At 43.1% G+C, this 21,124-nt stretch overlaps 2 protein-coding genes and 1 long non-coding RNA gene across 4 annotated transcripts; 2 read left to right on the top strand and 1 right to left on the bottom strand.

The window, feature by feature from the left end:
• Positions 1-7,896: 7,896 nt before the first annotated feature.
• RNASE10 (ribonuclease A family member 10 (inactive)) lies at positions 7,897-12,063 on the bottom strand. 2 transcript variants are annotated; one of them, XM_033191384.1, is made up of 2 exons: positions 11,801-12,063; positions 7,897-8,743 (listed from the first exon to the last, which is right to left on the bottom strand). In XM_033191384.1, the coding sequence occupies exon 2, from the start codon at positions 8,736-8,738 to the stop codon at positions 8,091-8,093; it is 648 nt and encodes a 215-aa protein (XP_033047275.1). In that variant the 5' UTR covers positions 8,739-8,743; positions 11,801-12,063; the 3' UTR covers positions 7,897-8,090. The 2 variants fall into 2 exon arrangements, with proteins under 2 accessions (XP_033047275.1, XP_033047276.1); XM_033191385.1 differs by lacking the exon at positions 11,801-12,063 and adding an exon at positions 10,974-11,007.
• Positions 8,992-13,516, top strand: LOC117071054 (prostaglandin E synthase 3-like). Its single transcript, XM_033190842.1, has 3 exons — positions 8,992-9,015; positions 12,824-13,155; positions 13,471-13,516. The coding sequence occupies exons 1-3, from the start codon at positions 8,992-8,994 to the stop codon at positions 13,472-13,474; spliced, it is 360 nt and encodes a 119-aa protein (XP_033046733.1). The 3' UTR covers positions 13,475-13,516.
• A 660-nt stretch (positions 13,517-14,176) lies between these two features.
• LOC117070086 lies at positions 14,177-15,422 on the top strand. Its single transcript, XR_004431764.1, has 2 exons — positions 14,177-14,729; positions 15,266-15,422. It is a non-coding gene; the product is annotated as an uncharacterized LOC117070086 (long non-coding RNA).
• The last annotated feature ends 5,702 nt before the right edge of the window (positions 15,423-21,124 follow it).

A 21,124-nucleotide genomic window follows, 5' to 3' on the forward strand; every position in this document is an offset into this window, starting at 1 on the left:
AACACTAACCTCATGCTAGTGCTGGCGAGCTGACATTTTGAAACACTGGGATATCCCAGTACCTCCTGAAATCCTATTTCCATAGGTAAATGGACTATTAGGTCTTGACATGAGACTCACATTTCTCTCATTGCCCCTGTTGCTTAGCCTTAATACCACCATTTTCCTCTTCCCCTTACCTTTCCCCTAAATCCAAACTTTACCTGGTTTCTGAATCATAACTCTTATAAAGAATCAGCACAGCTGCTTCTGGAAGTGACATCTCTGGTATATGAACCACTTTCTGAAAATGAACTGGAGCCCAGTGCAAAAATGTGAAGAGGAGGCCGGGCGCGGTGGCTCAAGCCTGTAATCCCAGCACTTTGGGAGGCCGAGATGGGCGGATCACGAGGTCAGGAGATCGAGACCATCCTGGCTAATACGGTGAAACCCCGTCTCTACTAAAAAAATACAAAAAACTAGCCGGGCGCGGTGGCAGGCGCCTGTAGTCCCAGCTACTCCGGAGGCTGAGGCAGGAGAATGGCGTGAACCCGGGAGGCGGAGCTTGCAGTGAGCTGAGATCCGGCCACTGCACTCCAGCCTGGGTGACAGAGCCAGACTCCGTCTCAAAAAAAAAAAAAAAAATGTGAAGAGGAGAGAAAGGCAGGTCTATGGGTAGGATACAGGGAATGGAGGCAGGAACATCAACAAATTCCACGCTAAATCAAAGCATTGCTGAAAATGACAGCAACTCTGTGCCCTGGAGTTCCTTTTGACCCCACCAGCAATGAATCTCTGCTGGATAACGTAACTTCATTTCATGGGAAGGAGAAGGCTTCAAAAGAACCAACTGAGTCTACCCTGCCTGGTAGACTGAGCACTTGAGGGAGGCAAGGAGGTGAGTTCTTGTCGAGGGCCTAAGAAGGACATGACACATGAGACATTACCTTGGATACAGCCACAACCAGAGTTGCCTCTACTGTGTGTGGCCCTGGGCTAAAGATTTTTTGACGGAAGGGTGAGGAAGAGGGCCCTATCTATATAAACAGTTTCATGTTTAAATATATTACAAAATTTATGAGCCCAAGTGAAGTATCATGATTTGTCAATGAAGTTTTAGAATAATGAGAAAAGAAGAGATACTATATATGTTTCTTTATTGTCCAATGAGTGTATATGGAGATTCTTTGGGGTGTCCAGATATCATCTCTTCCTGTTAGATCTAGGAATCATTTCTTCATGCTCTTTACTGTGAAAAGTACCATTCTTGAATAATTTCATGTCTCCAACCACAAGAGAAAAGTGTATAGCACTGCTACAGCTCTTCAAAACCTATTTAAATTGAAACAATTTGTATCTTCTTGCCTCTGTAGTTTCCTAGTGCCATTTAATGCCGGTTATAGTGTTACCCATGACAGGGAATTATCCACTGTATGGCCTAAATACCAACTTCCAATGACTTTCTCAAAGGTTACTTTATTACTTTACATTGTTGATGATGATCACAAATGCAAGTCTTATCCAGAATATGCAAGAAAATGAGAATGATGATTAATTTTCAGGCAATGTAGAATTTGCCATTTGGAATTTTGTAGTATAAACATAAAACATATCTTCTAATCACATTTTCTCTTGAACTCTTTAAGCCATAATTACTGCATTCCTAGAACATGACCTCTTTCACAACTAATCACATTCCTACCTTCCACACATTGCCACCAGCAAGGGATCTGTGGGCAGAGTGAAAAAAGCATCCCATTCATGCAAGGAGTGATTATCCTTCATCTTGCACAGATTAAGACCAACCCAAGAGAGCATGTTATCACCTACCATTTGGAGGCAAGAGAGAACATTGATAGGAAATGCCCCACTGGGGCTGGGAGCGGTGGCTCATGCCCGTAATCCCAGCATTTTGGGAGGCCAAGGTGGGTGGATCACTTGAGACCAGGAGTTCAAGACTGGCCTGTATGTATCCACATACAGACATGGTGAAACCCCGTCTCTACTAAAAATACAAAAATTAGCCAGGTATGGTGTCATGTCCAGCTGTACATGCCAGGCATGCGCCTGTAACCCCAGCTATTTGGGAGGACAAGGCCAGCGAATTGCTTGAACCTGGGAGGCAGGGGTTGCAATGAGCCGAGATGGTGCCACTGCACTCCAGCCCAGGCGATAGAGCGAGACTCCCTCTCAAAAAAAAAAAAAAAGAAGAAGAAGAAATTCCTCATTGGCACTGAGGAGCAAGAGTCTCAAAATCCTTACAGAAGACAGGAGTAGTCACTCCACACCTCCACATGGTATGTATCTCGCAAAAGGGATGAAGTAACTGTTTGGGTGCCAGCAATGGGGAGTTCACAGGGTAAGAAACATGTACTGCTACTACCCCTGGGTGCTGTAGACCAGAATTAGCAAAAGCCAGCAAAACAGCAAAAGCCTCCACACATGCAGCTCAAGCCTTAAGATCAGTAGTAGATGGTCACCGGTGGCCCAGAGTCCTGGATTCATCCTGTGTCCAGGATATATTTGAATCATCCAAAATCAAGTGTCAGCCCCTTTCTGATGGTCCACTCTGGTGACCTCACACACAAAAAATACCACAGCAGCCAGAAGGAGAAATACATTTACCAGGCCACCCTCCTGGAACCAGGCCCTGGCCTTAGGGCCCAGAAGGACCCTCTTAGGTGTAAGTCTAAGAACTCTTTTTTGTTTTTTTTTTTTGAGACAGAGCCTCCTCACTCCATCACCCAGGCTGGAGAGGAGTGGTGAGATCTCTGCTCACTGTAACCTCCGCCTTCCATGTCCAAGCAATTCTGCCTCAGTCTCCCAAGTAGCTGAGATTACAGGCATCCGCCACCACGTCCAGCATTTTTTTGTGTGTGTATTTTTAATAGAGACGCGGTTTCACCACGTTAGCCAGCACGGTCTCGAACTCCTGACCTCAGGTGATCCACCCACCTCAGCCTCCCAAAGTGTTGGGATTACAGGCATAAGCCACCATGCCTGACCAAGTCTCAGAACTCTTTTGTGGCACCTAGTTGATCACACATGGCAGTGGGGAAACAGTGCTCCAAAGGGGAGAAATGGGACCTGGGCCCACACCAGTCCTAGGCTAAGCTCAGAGCACCCTAACCACATGGCTGCTGGCCTCAGCCAGTCCCAGATACTGTAGCAGGGGAGCCTCGGCCAGTCCCAGATACTGTAGCGGGGGAACTTCCTATGTAGAAGGCACTCCAAAGTATAGGTGAGTCCTGAGGGCAGTGGCCCTGCTTGCTCAAGTCTAAGGACTCTACTGACCCTAGAATATAAATTTTGTGGCCATCCAAGGAATGAAATTTAGTAAGATCCCACATATCCGCATACTGCCAACAACCTGAAACTCAAACCTGTTCTGACGGTCTTGCCCTTCGTGTTACAGTGCTGCTTTCAGAAGGACTCCGTCAAAATACCATGGGCAGTGAGCCCTGCAACATCACCACCAAATGCAGCTGCCAATCATTGAACCCTACCGTGGGCTGTTCAATCTCATCTAATCCTCACAACAACCCTATAAAGTAGGTATGATCATTATCTAATTTTACTGATAAGAAACCTCAGATTCTGAGAGCTGAGGGCAATTCCCAGAGTCACAACTGGTTTTTTTCGAGGGGCAAAGCTGAGATATTCTCACATTTATCCCAAGAATTGGTTCTTTTCTCCTACAGCACACCACATCAGATTAGTTAATAACCCGAGCAGTTCAACATCTTTGTTAACAGTTTTGAAACATTAATTCACAGAAAAACTGGTAGGCTCCAAGATGCCTGGACCCCACCTGATGTCTAGGCTCCAACTCAGATTAATTAAACCAATATTGCTAGAAGAGGGCCCTGGAATTGTTTTTAATTAAAAAAACTTTAAACTCCCCAAGGTAATGTTTTGTTGTTGTTGTTTGTTTGTTTGCTTGTTTTGAGACACAGTCTTGCTCTGTTGCCCAGGCTGGAGTGCAATGGTGCGATCTTGGCTCACTGCAACCTCCGCCTCCCAGGTTCAAATGATTCTCCTGTCTCAGCTTCCCCAGTAGCTGGGACTACAGGCTTGCGCCACTATGCCGGGTTAATTTTTGTATTTTTAGTAGAGATGGAATTTTGCCATGTTGGCCAGGCTGGTCTTGAAATCCTGACCTCAGGTAACTGACCTGCCTCAGCCTCCCAAAGTGTTGGGATTACAGGCATGAGCCACCACGCCTGGCCAGTAATGTTAATAAGCAGCAAAGTTCAGAACAACTTAAAACACATTTTTTTTTTGAGACAGGGTCTCAATCTGTCACCCAGGCTGGAGTGCAGTGGTGCAATCATAGCTCAGTGCATCCTTAATCTCTGGGGCTCATGCAATCTTCCCACCTTAGCCTCCCAAATAGCTGGGATCACAGGCATGTGCCACCATGCCTGGCTAATTTTTATATTTTTTGTAGAGATGAGGTCTCCCTGTGTTGCCCAGGCTGGTCCTGAACTCTTGGGCTCAAGTATTCTTCCCACCTCAGCCTCCCAAAGTGTTAGGATTACAGGCATAAGCCACCACACCTGACCAAAAACTTGTACAGAGTGTTCTGAAGACAATATTTGAGTGTCTTCCAAACAGCAGAGGAGACACCCCTTGGCCAATAAGTAGATAGTCATTGATTAATAAATGTGTCAAAGAAGAATATAGAAGAAACTTATAATACAGATCCTTCCACAAAGATGCTAGTGGCCTAACTAGGATCATATATGGTATACTCAAATTAATTAAGGGCTAATTAAATAATTATATATAGATCCCACAATTTCTTACTTGAAACTTTTGGGGCCAATGCATTTTGGCCAACATTTTCAGATTTTAAAAAGCACCATTGTATGTTACAGTGTGTATGTTTATATCATATATGACTAACACACTCTTAGAAGGGCCTACTCATAACAAAACACAGTGATATTACCACAGTGAAATATGTAATGGTCACATAGCATAAATAAAGAAGATAAATAGCCTCACATTGTCAGTCTAGTCAGGTGTCATATCTAAATGAGTTTTGGGGCCACTTTGAAAAAAAAACTTTCCGTTTTCAAAGCTTTAGAGATTTGGGTACTGTAGATAAGGGACTGGGGATTTGTCACATGGGCTCAACATAGATCCTGGAAGTATAGAGAGGAAGAGACATTGGAATTAGAAGACTTGGCAAAAGTCTTGTGAATGAGGCAGAATTTGAGCTACAGTGAGTTAATTTTCTGTCCCTGGGAGGTGAGGTCCCACAATGCCTTATCACCCTATTATCAGCCATGGAAGGTATACTTCCTGCTTGAGCCACTAGAGGCCTGTATTTTGTAAATTGCTCTCCTGAGATAGTCTACATGGTCAGATTAAACAGAAAAACAAAAACAAAACAAAACAAAACAAAAAAACACATGACCACTGAGATTTGCCCAAAGTGAAGACCTGGAGGAGATGAGCATACTCATCAAACAGCGCCGGAACCCTTAGGAAGAGAAGCTGGAGGGAATCTGAAGAGGATGGAGCCACATTGGAATACTACAGAATATAGGCTTTAATCCCTGGCTAATTCCATTCTCTTGATAATTCACTCCATACACAGTGGAGACCTTTCACATTTCATTCCTAAATCCTTGATTTACCTACCAGACAGATCACTAACATGGTCGATTTTCTCTGACACCTATTCTTCTTTCCCCTCTTCCCATCCCATTTCTCATTTTTTTCTCCCTTGCCTTAGATAATCTTTCATCTCTTTCCCCAGACAGGGATTCGCCCTCAGGAATCTGCCTTGGCTGAGTCATCACCTTTCACCACTTCATCACCACCTCTAAAACATCAGGGTAGCCCACAGATGGAGACACACTTCCTGTCTACTATTATTAGAATTACTTGGGAGACAACACTGTCCCTAAGAGGTTATTGCTGGAAGTGAGTCAGAGGTATAAGGGACATATTGAATCAGCGAAGTCTAGGAGGATACTAGAGTGGTTGCCTGTCTGTGAAAACAGGAAGAATAAAGTAAACTGGAGAATAAAGAAAGAGCAGGAAAATGCAAGCCAGGTCAGAGTAAAGCAAACCGTTCTTCCCTTCAGTCTCCCATTTATGTATGTCCCTGACTTGGGTCTGTAATAGTCTAGGAATGTGAAGCAGAGAAAAACTCTAGGGGAAGGAAATCTCAAAATCCAGTCACACGGTGAATCCTTACAGCTATGTTCTCAGATTCCCCTCCTCCCTAAGCATGACTAACTACACTAGTTCTCATTTGAATTTAGAGGAAATAGGCTGAGGGCAGCCACTTGCGTCTTCTATGTATCCAGCCACACAGCTTCTCTTCTCCTTGATTAAGTGTGATACCTTCTCTGCTGAAATTATTCTTTCACCAACTTTCTTGTTCTTTAGAGCAAGAAAGCGGAAATAAGGAGAAAAAGACTGTCCCTCATCCCATTCATTCCACATCTACTGGGCACCTAATATGAGCACTATTCTGCTTCTGGACATAATTCAAAAGATTGCTCACTCTCACTTTCTTTTTCTCTCTTTTCCTCTCTCTTTTTCTCACTCTCTTGACCCACCCTCTTCCAACTCCCTGTGCCAGACTCTGACTATAGGACTAACATCTGCTTACATGACTGACTATAGGACCAACATAGCATAAGTGATCAGTATCGGCTGACTGAATCTCTAAAAGGATCCAGATAAAGAGAAGGGAAGGCCCAAAAAGAAAAAGAAGAGGAAAGAGAGAGGCTGGGCGCAGTGGCTCACACCTGTAATCCTAGCACTTTGGGAGGCCGAAGTGGATCACCTGAGGTCGGGAGTTCGAGACCAGCCTGGCCAACATGGAGAAACCCCATCTCTACTAAAAATACAAAATTAGCTGGGCGTGGTGGCACATGCCTGTAATCCCAGCTACTCCAGAGGCTGAGGCAGGAGAATCGCTTAAACCGGGGAGGCTGAGGTTGCGGTGAGCCGAGATCGAGCCATTGCACTCTAGCCTGGGCAACAAAAGTGAAACTGTCTCAAAAAAAAAAAAAAAAAAGAAAAGAAAAGAAAGAAAAGGAGAACAGGAAAAATAAAGGAAGAAAAGAAGCAAAGGACAAAAGCAAAGGTAAGAGATAAAAACACGAAGCAAAGCAAAGAGGCTGGTAGTAAAAGATGGGAAGAAAGAGAAAAGGGCAGTGAAGGGTCAAGAAAAAAGAGGTCTATCCTTGCTCCAGCCCATGTTCTATCTTGCTCTACAGCACCACACCACCTCTTCAGCAGACCCCCAAACCTCGTCCCTAAATTTTTGCAAGCTCAGAAAAGGAAGCCTGATCCACATGGTCCTCCAGAAGCCATCACGGATAGAATCACTTTAACTGCATCCACAACAGAGAAGTGCAGTTGTGCAAAACCCAAGAGTGTTATGTGATTGTTGTAGAGGCTCAGGGTGGGTAGCAGGGAAGAACATGGGTAAAGGATACACTAAACTCTTCCAGTCCACATCCAGAGACAAACTTAGAAAAGCAGACAAATCGGCCGGGCGCGGTGGCTCAAGCCTGTAATCCTGGCACTTTGGGAGGCCGAGACGGGTGGATCACGAGGTCGGGAGATCGAGACCATCCTGGCTAACATGGTGAAACCCCGTCTCTACTAAAAAATACAAAAAACTAGCCTGGCGCGGTGGCAGGCGCCTGTAGTCCCAGCTACTCAGGAGGCTGAGGCAGGAGAATGGCATAAACCCGGGAGGCGGAGCTTGCAGTGAGCTGAGATCCGGCCACTGCACTCCAGCCTGGGCGACAGAGCGAGACTCCGTCTCAAAAAAAAAAAAAAAAAGAAAAACAGACAAATCGATGGCCAGGACCACAGTAGGGACTACAGCAGCTCTTCACTTACTCCTTTCCAGGGTAAAGGAAAGGAGAGACGGAGAGCTGAGAGAACCGAGGCATCACTTTATTCTACCATCTGTAATCCTAGGAACAAAATGCAGGTTGGGTGACCCACAAGGCAAGGAAGAATTACATATGCGTGATACCTAAGACCAGGAGAACTACATGAGAAAGAAGAAGTAAAAAAGGAAGAGGAACAGGAGAAGGTGAAGAGTAAAAAGATGATGAGTTGCTTCATTATCCAGTTGGTAGCTGGAGTTTCATGTCATTACAGGTTATAATAATGTGCTTTTTTATAACAGAAGTTAGGTAATTGCAGTTAGGAGTGACCTGGTCTGGTTTGGACAGCTCGCACAATGTCAAATCAAAAGGTCGGGAGCTTTTGTGACATTTTCCCCCCTTGAGCTCACAGGCAATGACAGGACTGTTACAGACAGCTTTGACTGTCTTTAGATCCTCGTGGATGAATGCATATTGGGCTATGCAACTCTGATTGGGCTCCTTCATCTTGTGTGCCATCATATCATTGCATTCTCTATCTGTCTGGTCAAGCCTAAGATAGTCTTTGTTGCTCTGAAAGAGAGCTGAGGCTCTGAGCATCTTGTTTCCTCCAACCTCATCTTCATTGAGGATGGGATCTTCTGGCCAGCGAGGCTGCACCACTTCTTTGTTGCCAAGTACCAGCGTTTCTGTGGTTTGGGTGCCCTCTCCCTCCTCAGTGGCCTCAGTTTCGTCCTGTGAGTCACTGGACCAAAATTCATTGAGCGGTTGATCACTCTCCTCCAAGACTGCTGCAGCCATTTGAAGCCCCAGCCCCAGGCCCATCCCCAGGCCCAGCAGCAGCATCAGCAACATGAAAAAGATCTGCACCAGATTCAGCCTCATTTTGCCTGGAGAGGAAGCGGGAAATGGAAGAACATGACTTTAAGATCAAAATTGGCTCTAGTAGAGACTGTAGTCTCCCTAAGCCCTACAGCATTGTATTTGGGGTCTCCTCTCCCTTCGCCACATTACCCTCTTCAAGGCAGTGATTTCTCTTTCCTTTCCCATTTCTCTTGTTCCTCCCCACCACATTCACTATTGCTATGTAATAAAAGGTGGAAGTTTCCTCATGTTCTTTCTCTTGAAGACTAGGAAGATGACCAGGGAAAGCAGTTCTGAGGTAAATTACATATAGTAAATCAGTGAGGAAAGTTGACATCAACTGATTTTTTTTTTTTTTTTCTTTTTGAGACAGGGTCTTGCTCTGTCACCCAGACTGGAGTACAGTGGCACCATCATAGCTTACTGAAGCCTCAATCTCCCAGGGTCAAGTGATCCTCCTGCTTCAGCCTCCCAAGTAGCTGAGATCACAGGCACACACTACCATGCCCAGCTCTTTTTTTTTGGAATGAGTCTTGCTATGTTGCCCAGGTTGGTCTCGAACTCCTGGGGTCAATTAATCATCCCACTTTGGCCAAAGTGCTGGGATTACAAGTGTGAGCCACCATGCTCCTGACATCAATTGATTCTTAAACAGAAATTTGTTCCAAATAACCAGAGAATGATTGAGAAGACAAGTATGTACAGGTCACATTCTCCTTTAGGGAAATTCTTGTAGAAAGCCTTATTCTCAATATAGGACTAGATTTACCACAGAATACCAGCTCTTTATTTTTATCCCAAATTTGCTTTTGCTCATTCAAGTATCTATTACTCTACTTGCTACCCACCTTCCCCACAAAAGATAAAAAGGAATAGAAAAAGTACCACAGTCCATTCTTACTCCTAAGGTGAGGCTGGAGGGAAGATGTCCAATTTTACATCTCAGGCCCCTGCTGAAGCTGTACCTTGTCAAGACAGATTCCTTCTATTACTAAAGATCTCTTAACACCTGGGTGGTCTTGCTGATTAGCTTTGTACTCTCAGGGAAGAAATGGAATAAGAATTAAACCAAAGAAAATCAAACAACTGACCTGCTGGGGGTTCCCTTACTCATAAAGATCCTAAGAAGGCCAGGCTTGGTGGCTCATACCTGTAATCCCAGCACTTTGGGAGGCCGAGGGAGGTGGATCACCTGAGGTTAGGAGTTCAAGACCAGCCTGGCCGACATGGTGAAACCCCATCTCTACTAAAAATACAAAAATTAGCCGGTATGGTGCCACACACCTGTAGTCCCAGCCACTCGGGAGGCTGAGGCACGAGAATTGCTTGAACCCGATAGAAGGCCAAGATGGTGCCACCTGTGTGACAGAATGAGATTCTGTCTCAAAAAAAAAAAAAAAAGATCCTAAGGAGAGCTGAGCATGCATCTTTGTCCTGCTAGGCCAGTCTCATCCCCTTAACAAAGAGAGACATTCCCTGCCAGAATTTAAAAAAAAAAAAAAAAAAATTGCTAGGAAGAACATTATTGAGGCAATTGATAAAATTATAATCTCTGTAGTAGATAAGAGTATTATGGCAGTCCCCCTTATCCACAGGGAATATGTTCCATGACCCCAGTGAATGTCTAAAGCCTTACATGCACTGTTTTCTTCCTATACATACATATCTACATAAGTTTAATTTATAAATTAGACAATGTATATTAACAACAACTAATAAAATAGAACAATTATAACAATGTACTGTTCAAACTTTTGCAGATAAAAATTCTTTCTTACTGTAGATTTTACCAATTGCAGCATATGCTTCCCCCCCTTTCCTTGTTAAGTTGAGAAACTTACACCTTTTCACTTAAAGGGAGCACTTTACGGGTTCTTTTTGAATATCTGAATTGCCAGCATCATCATTCTTGCACTTTGGGGCTATTATTAGGTAAGATAAGGGTTATGTGAACACAAGCCTGAGATACCTTGATGGTGCATCTGATAACAGATACTAAGTCGCTAATGGCTGGGTGGTGTCTACAACATGGATACACTGGACAAAGGGATGATTCACATCCCAGGTAGGATGCAGTGAGACAGTGAGAGATTTCATCACATTACTCAGAACAGCATGCAACTTTAAATTATGAATTGTTTATTTCTAGAATTTGCCATTTAATATTTTCAGACCGTAGTTGACCATGGGTAACTGAAACTGGGTAGGGAGAACCACTGTATATATGTGTTTGATATACTGAATGTAAAATTGTACCTTGATTATTTAAGAAAAGATCCTTCTTCTTAGCAGATGCACTCTGAAATATTAAGGAGGAAAAGAGCACAACATATGCAATATACTCTCAAATGCTTCAGAATATAGATATATGGATTGTATACATGTGTGTGTTTACAGAGAGAGAAAGAAAATGATAAAAAAATAAATAGGGGAGCCTGGGCACAGTGGCTCACGCCTGCAATTCCAGTACTTTGGGAGACTGAGGCAGGCAGATCACTTGAGTCCTGGAGTTTGAGACCAGCCTGGGCAACATGGTGAAACCCTGTCTCTACAAAAAATACAAAAAAATTAGCCTGGCATGGTGGCGTGTGTCTGTCGTCCCAGGTACCCGGCAGGCTGAGGTAGGAGGATGGTTTGAGCCCAGGAAGTTGAGGCTGCAGTGAGCCATGATCCAACTGCTACACCCCAACCTGGGCAACTGGAGTGAGAATCTATCTCTAAATAAATAAATAAGAGAAGTTTAAAAAAATAATGTATCTGGATAAAGAATATTCATGAGTTCCCTGAATTATTATTGCAATTTTTCTGTAAAGTTGAAAATATTTTTTTAAAAAGTATTTATTTATTTTATTTTATTATTATTATTATTTTTTGAGACGGAGTCTGGCTGTGTCGCCCAGGCTGGAGTGCAGTGGCCGTATCTCAGCTCACTGCAAGCTCTACCTCCCGGATTTACGCCATTCTCCTGCCTCAGCCTCCCGAGTAGCTGGGACTACAGGCGAAAAGTATTTATTTTTAAAAAGAGAGAGCAGCTCCATGTTGTTTCTTGAGGCACCCAACACCTCTATGACTTACCTACATACCTAAGAAGCTGCAGAGATTCTTGTGTCCTCTCGTTCCCCAAGTTCTTCCCTCCCAGGGTTTCCTTCTTCGTGAGCAGTGCCCTGGCTGCTAGTCTGAAGGAAAGTGGTTATCTTCTGGTGGTCCACGTGCTCTTAAACACATACTTACTTCCTAAACCCACCTCCTTTTTCACTTCCTCTGCCTAGCGCTGAGCAAACACACTCAGCCAATTGCTTCTGTTCCCATAAACACTTTGAAGTGAGGCTATCTGGGCACTGAGACAGATCCAGACATCCAAGACAGGAAATGTCTCCAGCCTGGGAAATTGCAGACAGTTTTGTTTCACGGATCAATTGTTCTGCTCCTGAGTTACACCCACTATCCTGTGGTTTATGCAGCCTGACCTTGTGCATGAATTTCAAGTTTAGTCTTTTCTTGTATTTGCTACATGTATACATGTACTTCCTTTAATCCTCTCCTAAAATTTCTGCAGTGTCAAGATCTTTGGCCTTTATTTGGCCATCTCTCCAACATAATTATTTTGCTTTTCACACTTTGCAAGTGTATTATGACAAGATTTAGAGTATTTGAGTCAATCATGAGTTTTCACATATCTTTACCTGTACCTTTATCCAGTTGTTCACTCTCTACTCCCTCTTTCCATTCCCCCAGCCAATAACCACATTCCCATAAGACTATCCAGATTTTGCACATCTGATCATTTAGCCCTAGACAGGGGACTATCCAAAGCAGCACTATCCTTATCAGTCCCTATAGTCTGGGTGAATAAAACCAGGAGGGTTACAATGTTGATCCTAAGGTTCACTTCTTTAGCAAAAATTGACATTATGACATAATATTTTTAAAATCACCCTGGAGACACTTTCCTCTTCTCCCTGACCGGAGGAGCCGCTCTTTCCGCGCGGTGCATTCTGGGGACCGAGGTCTAGACTGCCGCTGCCGCAGTCGCCTGAGGGAAGCCAGAAGAGGCCGCAACGCGGAGAAAACGCGGAGTCGCCACTGGAAAGAAGTGGACTCCCTAGCAGCAGGCGCCGCCAGAGAGGCCCGTCCACCCGTTCGCCCGTCTCCCTGCCCCGTTCACAGTGCAGCCTGCTTCTGCAAAGTGGTACGATCGAAGGGACTATGTCTTCATTGAATTTTGTGTTGAAGACAGTAAGGATGTTAATGTAAATTTTGAAAAATCCAAACTTACATTCAGGTGTCTCGGAGGAAGTGATAATTTTAAGCATTTAAATGGAATTGATCTTTTTCACTGTATTGACCCAAATGATTCCAAGCATAAAAGAACGGACAGATCAATTTTATGTTGTTTACGAAAAGGAGAATCTGGCCAGTCATGGCCAAGGTTAACAAAATAAAGGGGGCTGGGCGCGGTGGCTCAAGCCTGTAATCCCAGCACTTTGGGAGGCCGAGACGGGCGGATCACGAGGTCAGGAGATCAAGACCATCCTGCCTAACACGGTGAAACCCCGTCTCTACTAAAAATACAAAAACTAGCCGGGCGAGGTGGCGGGCGCCTGTAGTCCCAGCTACTCGGGAGGCTGAGGCAGGAGAATGGCGTAAACCCGGGAGACGGAGCTTGCAGTGAGCTGAGATCCAGCCACTGCACTCCAGCCCGGGCGACAGAGCAAGACTCCGCCTCAAAAAAAAAAAAAAAAAAAAAAACAAAATAAAGGGAAAAGCTTAATTGGCTTAGTGTCGACTTCAATAATTGGGAAGACTGGGAAGATGATTCAGATGAAGACATGTCTAGTTTTGATCGTTTCTCTGAGAAAATGAACAACGTGGGTGGTGATGAGGATGTAGATTTACCAGAAGTAGATGGAGCAGATGATGATTCACAAGACAGTGATGATGAAAAAATGCCAGATCTGGAGTAAGGAATATTGTCGTCACTTGGATTTTGAGAAAGAAAAAGAACTCTGCAAGATTTCGTAATTGAGAGAATTCCTGAGTTGATAGCTCTAAAGGCAGATGCTGTATTTGCCTACTTTAACCCGTTTTTCAACCTGTTTGTTTTTTAAAGGGGTTCACTAAGGGTTGATATGTATCATTGTATGGGGCAATTTTTTTTTTTTTTTTTTTTTTTTTTTTTTTTTGAGACGGAGTCTCACTCTGTCACCCAGCCTGGAGTGCAGGGGCGCGATCTCGGCTCACTGCAAGCTCCGCCTCCCGGGTTTACGCCATTCTCCTGCCTCAGCCTCCCAGGTAGCTGGGACTACAGGCACCCGCCACCTCACCCGGCTAGTTTTTCGTATTTTTTAGTAGAGACAGGATTTCACCGTGTTAGCCAGGATGATTTCCATCTCCTGACCTCGTGATCCGCCCGTCTCAGCCTCCCAAAGTGCTGGGATTACAAGGCTTGAACCACCGCGCCCGGCCATATATGGGGCAATTTTAAGTCAGCTAAGGCAATAACCTTATGCATGAACATTTCCCAGACTTTCATGAAGCTGTTGAGGTCCTAGGCAATTGATGCAGCTGTTGTGATACATAAAAACACCTCACCTAAGTCTCCTTTTCTTCATAAGGTAGATACTGACATGATAGGAAGCGCTCAGCTTAGGGAAAGAGAACTAAATTTTAGATTATAGAACATGGATTCAAAAGTGGCTGGAACAAATTGGCTGACACCTTATTGGTAACCTGCTATTCCTCTGGTGTTACCCTTCAGAATTGTTCCACTAAAATTTATTTTTCAAAAAATTTACTTCACATTATTCTATGTAAGTGATCACTTGTCAGTGTTCCAGGTATATCTTAGCTAAAACTAGAGAATGCCCTAACTTAGATGGTTTTTGAAGCCTATACATTTGGTATTGTTTGACCCTTAAGCTTTTACATCTCTTAGCATGGAGGACGAAGAAAGCTGTACATTGTTGCTTGAGAGTCTGTACATTTAGACCAGATTTGTATTTGCATTGTCAAGTGTGGGGAAAAGAGAGGTCAGCTTGTTACTGTGTTTATACAGAAAGAAGTAAATTTAAGAGACTCCATTTGCCTCTGTATTTGAGATGCTGTTAATCTGTGACTCTACCCCCAATCTTGTCCTTGCTAGAGACATCGCTGTGCTAATTAAAGTTGAAAAGATTTTGGGCTGTAAGGAATGTGCTTTGTTAGGCAAATGCTTAAAGCCTGCTTGTGGTTGAAGGTCGGTACCATTCTCTTAAATCTCAGTAAAAGAAAAACATCTGTCTCCTGCCGGTCCCTGGTAAATGGAACATCTCCGTGTATCTGTATGTCTTACTGCTGATTTACTCCCTTATCTTTTGGCAATAAATACTGAGGGAACTCAGAGACCGGTGCCGGCGTGGGTCCTCTGTAAGCACAGCACCGGTCCCCTGGGCCCCGCTTTTCTTTCTCTATACTTTGTCTCTGTGTATTATTTCTTTTCTCAAGTCTCTCGTTCCACCTAACGAGAAGCACCCACAGGTGTGGAGGGGCAGGACACCCCTTCAGTCAAGTATGGCAAATGAGTGAAAAATGTTTAATACACTATTGGATTTTTTATTTCTTTTTTCGATTCAGCTTATACCAGGGCTGAAAACCTCAATTTATGTTCATGACAGTGGGGATTTTTTTAAATGTCTACATTCTTTCTAATAAACTGTTGGAAGACTTCTTGGCTGTCCTTTACAAAAATAAAAATAAAAAATAAAATCACCCTGAAGACTGTTAAAGCACTATAAAAAAACCTCTGTAGACATAAACACGATCTCTTAAGATGTTTTCCTAAACTGTGATATACAAAAATAAAAAATAAAAATAAAAGAAGATGTTTTCCTTAGTCGTTGAGGCAGAAGTTTTCAAATGGTCTAGGAGCCACCTCTGATTTACAAAGTCTACTGGGCTGACTTTTTGTAGTGCTGGTGTTTATAATTCACAATAAGAACAATAACACCAACTACCAGTATTGAGCACTTCCTTTTGCAAGGCACTTACTGCATTTCACCCTCACATTTGCTTGTGCTATCCCTCTTTGGTGTCTTTTCTGCCCATTTATTCTGGTGAGGTCTATTTGCAATGTGAAAAGAAAATCAAGAATTCTTCGCTGAGCCCAGTAGCAGTTTAAGGTCAGCAGGGGTAATGTATTCAACAACCACGCATCACCTGCTTCTTTATAACTAAAGTGTTTTGTTACTACTAGAGATCATTTGAAATTAACCTTTAATTAAATATAAAGAAAGAATCTAAGTCTGTATAAGTATAACCTTTAGACTGGACAGGCTTTTATTTCTTTTCTTTTTCTTTTTCTAGGCTACAGTTTTCTCATCTAAATTTGAATTGTTCTTGGACATAAAATGGTTTATAATACTAAAAACCGTTTAAATAAAAAATGAATAAATTTGGATAATAGTAGCACTTACTTCACAGGGCCGTTGTAAATATTATATAAGACACTGCACGTAGGCCGGGCGCGGTGGCTCAAGCCTGTAATCCCAGCACTTTGGGAGGCCGAGACGGGCGGATCACGAGGTCAGGAGATCGAGACCATCCTGGCTAACACGGTGAAACCCCGTCTCTACTAAAAAATAGGAAAAACTAGCCGGGCGAGGTGGCGGGCGCCTGTAGTCCCAGCTACTCGGAGGCTGAGGCAGGAGAATGGCCTAAACCCAGGAGGCGGAGCTTGCAGTGAGCTGAGATCCCGCCACTGCACTCCAGCCCGGGAGACAGAGCGAGACTCCGTCTCAAAAAAAAAAAAAAAAAAAAGACACTGCATGTAAAAGGCTAAATGTAGTAGTTGTTGTTGTTATTGCTCTTACATAGTGATTACCAACACATGCTCATTACCCACCCAATCAGTATCATTTTCTGTTTAGAAATAGCACATGCTAAGGACTGTGGCTACCAACACTGCTCACTGTATCTTCTAGAAGAGTCAACCAGTATCCTGGAATCTCATAGAAGGAATTATGAGAAGGCTGATATAGGATGACCTTCATTTCACAAATAAAGAAGTGGCTCAAGTAAGTTAATGTCCCAAATGCTACAGATAACTAATAGCAGTTCTGATACTAAAACCCCTGACTTGTAGTTAAGAAAAATTTATGATAGATAAATAAGTAGATGGTGGATAAATGATAGGTAGATAGACAGATAGATAGGTGTAAAGAGATAGCGGTGGAAAAGATTGATGTTAAAACTGAACCCTACAATTCTCCCAGCTTACTTCCTAGAAAGAGTTTTCAGGCTGTAGCACAGACAGGGAGACCCAGGCAGAGTCCACCAGTCTTCCTGAGCTGAGGAGATAAAATTGGGGGACCAAAGAAGCCAAGGCAACTGGAGTTCACAGAGCACAGTACCAGAGAGGACAGAATTGCAGAGAGAACTTCAGAGATCTGGAGTGACAAGATATCACTGCGTATCTATCAGAATGGCTGAAAGAATAAACAGCAAAAATACCAATTGCTGGCAAGGATGCAGAGAAACTGAGTACATGCATACATTAACAGTGAAAATACAAAATGTTATGGCCACTCTGTAAAATAGTTTGTCAGATTCCTTTTTTTGTTGATACATAATAGTTGTACATATTTGTGGGGTTTTGATACATTCATACAATGTTCAATGATTAAATCAGAGTAATTGGGATATCCATTACCTCAAGCATTTATCATGTCTTTATGTTGAGAACATTCCAAATCTTCTAACCATTTTGAAATATACAATAAATTATTGATAACTATGGTTATCCTGCTGTGCTAGTGAACACTGTAACTTATTCCTTCTAACCGTATGTGCTTACCATACAACCCAGCAATTGCACTCCTTGGCATTTAACCCAGAGAAATGAAAACATATTTTCACATAAAAACCTGTACAGAAATAAAATAGCAATTTTATTCATAATATTCAAAACCTGAAAACCATCCAAATGTTCTTCAGTGGGTGACATGTTAAGCAAACCATGGTACATGTACCATGGAGTACGACTCAGCAGTAAAAAGGAATGAACTATTGATACACACAATAAATTAGATGCATCTCAAAGGCGTTATATTAAGTGAAAAAAAGTATCATCAAGTAGCCATGTACTGTATGATTCCATTTACATAACATGGAGAACAGATTCATAGTTTCCTGGGGCAAGGATCACTGGGATAGGGATATATGTCTGACTACAAAGAGGTATTACCAGGGAGATCTTTGTGGTGATGGAATAGTTCTGTGTCTTGATTGCAGTGGTGGTTACAGGAATAAACAGATAACAAAATGACTTGTAACTACACACACACACACATACACACACATCACACTAATGTTTATTTCTTGGTTTTGATATTGTACTCTTTAAGTGAGATAAAACCACTGGGGAAAACTGTTGATGGGTACACGGGAACTCTCTATACTATCTTTGCAACTTTCTGTGAATCTATAATTATTTCAAAATAAAAAGTTTTTCAAAGTGTTAATGCTCATTATAGAAGTTTTACATAATAGTATATAGAAACACACAAATACACACACAAGACCCTCATCCTACTGTTATTTACATTTTGATGTGTATCTTTGCAATCTTCCTCCACCCAACTCAACCCCATATGGACGTTAAGTTCAACATGTCTATTGAAATTACAAGTTGGCCGGGCACGGTGGCTCAGGCTTATAATCCCAACACTTTGGGAGGCCGAGGCAGGCAGATCACCTGAGGTCAGGAGTTCAAGAACAGCCTGGCCAACATGGTGAAACCCCATCTCTATTAAAAATACAAAAATTAGCCAGGCTTGGTTGAGGGCACCTGTAATCCCAGCTACTTGGAGGCTTAGACAGGAGAATCACTTGAATCTGGGAGATGGAGGTTGCAGTGAGTCGAGACTGCACCGTTGCACTCCAGCCTGGGCAAGAAAAGCAAAACTCCATTCCATCTCCAAAAAAAAAAAAAAAAAACAGGAAAAAAAAAGAAAGAAAAAAGAAAACTGCAAATTGAGATGTCAAGTGGTAGTTGGACATAGTGGATATAGCAACCCAGATTTTTTTTAACTTTGTTTTGTTTGTTTTTAAGATGGGGGAAATAATAGCTTGTTTGTTGATAGTAAAGACACAGTAGAGAGGAAAAACATAATGCAGGAGTGAAAGAAGATATTTGTTAGAGCAATAGTTTGAGTGCTCAGACAGAATAGATTGCCTGGGTTTATGTGTGTAAATGTGTTATGTTATCCATGAATTACACTTCAGGACAGTAAAAGGGAAACAACATGTTTGCTATGAAAGGTTAGATCTGGTGACGTGGTTGAGAACCAGTGGTTTGGAAGAATCAGTAATGGTTAGGGTCTTGCTACACTGTGTATGCATGAGTTTTTCCTTAATTCTCCAATTGCTGCTGCTCCAGTTGACTGGATGTAAGAATCCAGCTCAGCTGTGGGATGGAGGCTTTGCAGGTATGAGGTCTCTCTTGGGATGCGAGACATGGGAACAGCAGAAGGGAAGGAATACTGAGCAATGCTTTTCTAATAAGGAATTAGTCTCTGTTGTGGGTCCCAAAGAAGCCATTATCGGCCCAGCGCGGTGGCTCAAGCCTGTAATCCCAGCACTTTGGGAGGCCGAGACGGGCGGATCACGAGGTCAGGAGATAGAGACCATCCTGGCTAATACGGTGAAACCCCGTCTCTACTAAAAAATACAAAAAACTAGCCGGGCGACGAGGCGGGCGCCTGTAGTCCCAGCTACTAGGGAGGCTGAGGCAGGAGAATGGTGTAAACCCGGGAGGCGGAGCTTGCAGTGAGCTGAGATCCAGCCACTGAACTCCAGCCTGGGCAGCAGAGCAAGACTCCGTCTCAGAAAAAAAAAAAAAAAAGAAGCCATTATCTTTTTTCCTATGGTTTTTCTCATTCACATGCCCACCAGATAAACAAAGTCTGTGGTGGGGGAGGGGCACTTTTTCAGAAACCGCCATGTTATTTGAGATGACCAAGTATCTAAACATGGTCTTCCATCAGGATCCCAGAGTGCTCGATTGTGTGCAGATCACAGCGTCAGTCTACCCACCAAACACAAAGGGACCTAGCCTATTTAACATCTTCCTAGTAAAGCCTTTCTTATGATATTATGTAGTATAATTCTTCTTACAGAAACATTTCTGAAGATTATGCTTTGCTTAAGGGTAGCCAGCAAAGGGGGTAAACAGAAATGAAAACCTAACCTATACTCTGTAAACAGACTGTACAAACTAGCACCAAGTTGACTTCACCAGGAGGAAGAGCCTTTCTTCTCATTCATACAAAAATGCTGTTTGGGCTTTCTGGGGACCTAAACAGACGGCTCTACATTTTAGTTCATTTTCACATAAGTAACCTCGTGTGATCCTCACAACTTCCCCACCAAGTAAGACAGTCCCAAATTACTTTTGGTTTTACAATAAAACTGAGGCCTCAAGCTATTAAGTGACTCGCCTGAGGTCACATAGGTAGCGGGTGGCAGAACAGGAATGAGGCCCTGATCTGCTGACTTCCACCCATTGTTTTTTCTTTTTTAGCATCTACCTAGACCCCGATAATGTGTTCCAGTGGAAATCATTTCCTCATGGACCTAGACAACAACTGATTATAAGTGATTCCAAAAACAATCTTGAATATATAAGATAGGTATTTTTAGTTATTATTAAGAATCACAATTCACATTTGTAAAATGAACTACACAGACCTGCTCACAATCTGTAGAACCCAACCCTGCTACTTTACTTAACTCTGCCTGCTACTTTATTCTTATGATCCTTGTTCCCCCTCTCTAATCATTGTAGTTCCTCTGATCTAGCTTTCTACCTGTTCAGGCCCTGCGTAGCCACGGTTCCGTCCATGGATTACCCTCTGGGGGCGTTACCACATTATGTCTTGTTCTTTCTAACTGAGTGATTTGGGCAGCTTCTGCAATCTTGGAAGAATTTTGCTAATAACATATGAACCGTTAGACCACAACACTCTGGTGCAACAGAAACTTCCAGAACCAACAGTCTACAAAAGGAGCTTCCCAAAATCACATCTAACCTATGAATCACTCCTGCCAAGAAGCTCTTTGTTTTTTCACAGCCTATACCTCTGCTAGAAACGATGCCAGCTCTCTGATATTCTGGGTGGCATCCTCGATAAAAATCATGCTCAGGCCGGGCACAGTGGCTCACACCTGTAATCCCAGCACTTTGGGAGGCTGAGGCAGGTGCATCACTTGAGCACAGGAATTTGAGACCAGCCCAGGCAACATGGAAAGGCCCTGTTTCTACTAAAAATACAAAAACTAGCGGGGTGCGGTGGTGCGTGTCTGTAGTCCCAGCTACTTTGGAGGCTGAGGTGGGAAGATCACCTGAGCCTCGGGTGTTGAGGCTGCAGTGA

This window comes from Trachypithecus francoisi, unplaced genomic scaffold (genome assembly GCF_009764315.1).
Source record: "Trachypithecus francoisi isolate TF-2019V2 unplaced genomic scaffold, Tfra_2.0 Lachesis_group3, whole genome shotgun sequence".
NCBI classification, from domain to species: Eukaryota; Metazoa; Chordata; class Mammalia; order Primates; family Cercopithecidae; genus Trachypithecus; species Trachypithecus francoisi.

What these genes read in the sequence shown, in the direction of transcription:
- RNASE10 (XM_033191384.1), bottom strand. Translation starts at nt 8,738, where the DNA reads ATGAGGCTGAATCTGGTGCAGATCTTTTTCATGTTGCTGATGCTGCTG.
- LOC117071054 (XM_033190842.1), top strand. Translation starts at nt 8,992, where the DNA reads ATGACCAGGGAAAGCAGTTCTGAG. An exon ending in CCAGGGAAAGCAGTTCTGAG is followed by an intron (nt 9,016 to 12,823) that starts GTAAATTACATA and finishes TGGACTCCCTAG; the next exon opens with CAGCAGGCGCCGCCAGAGAG.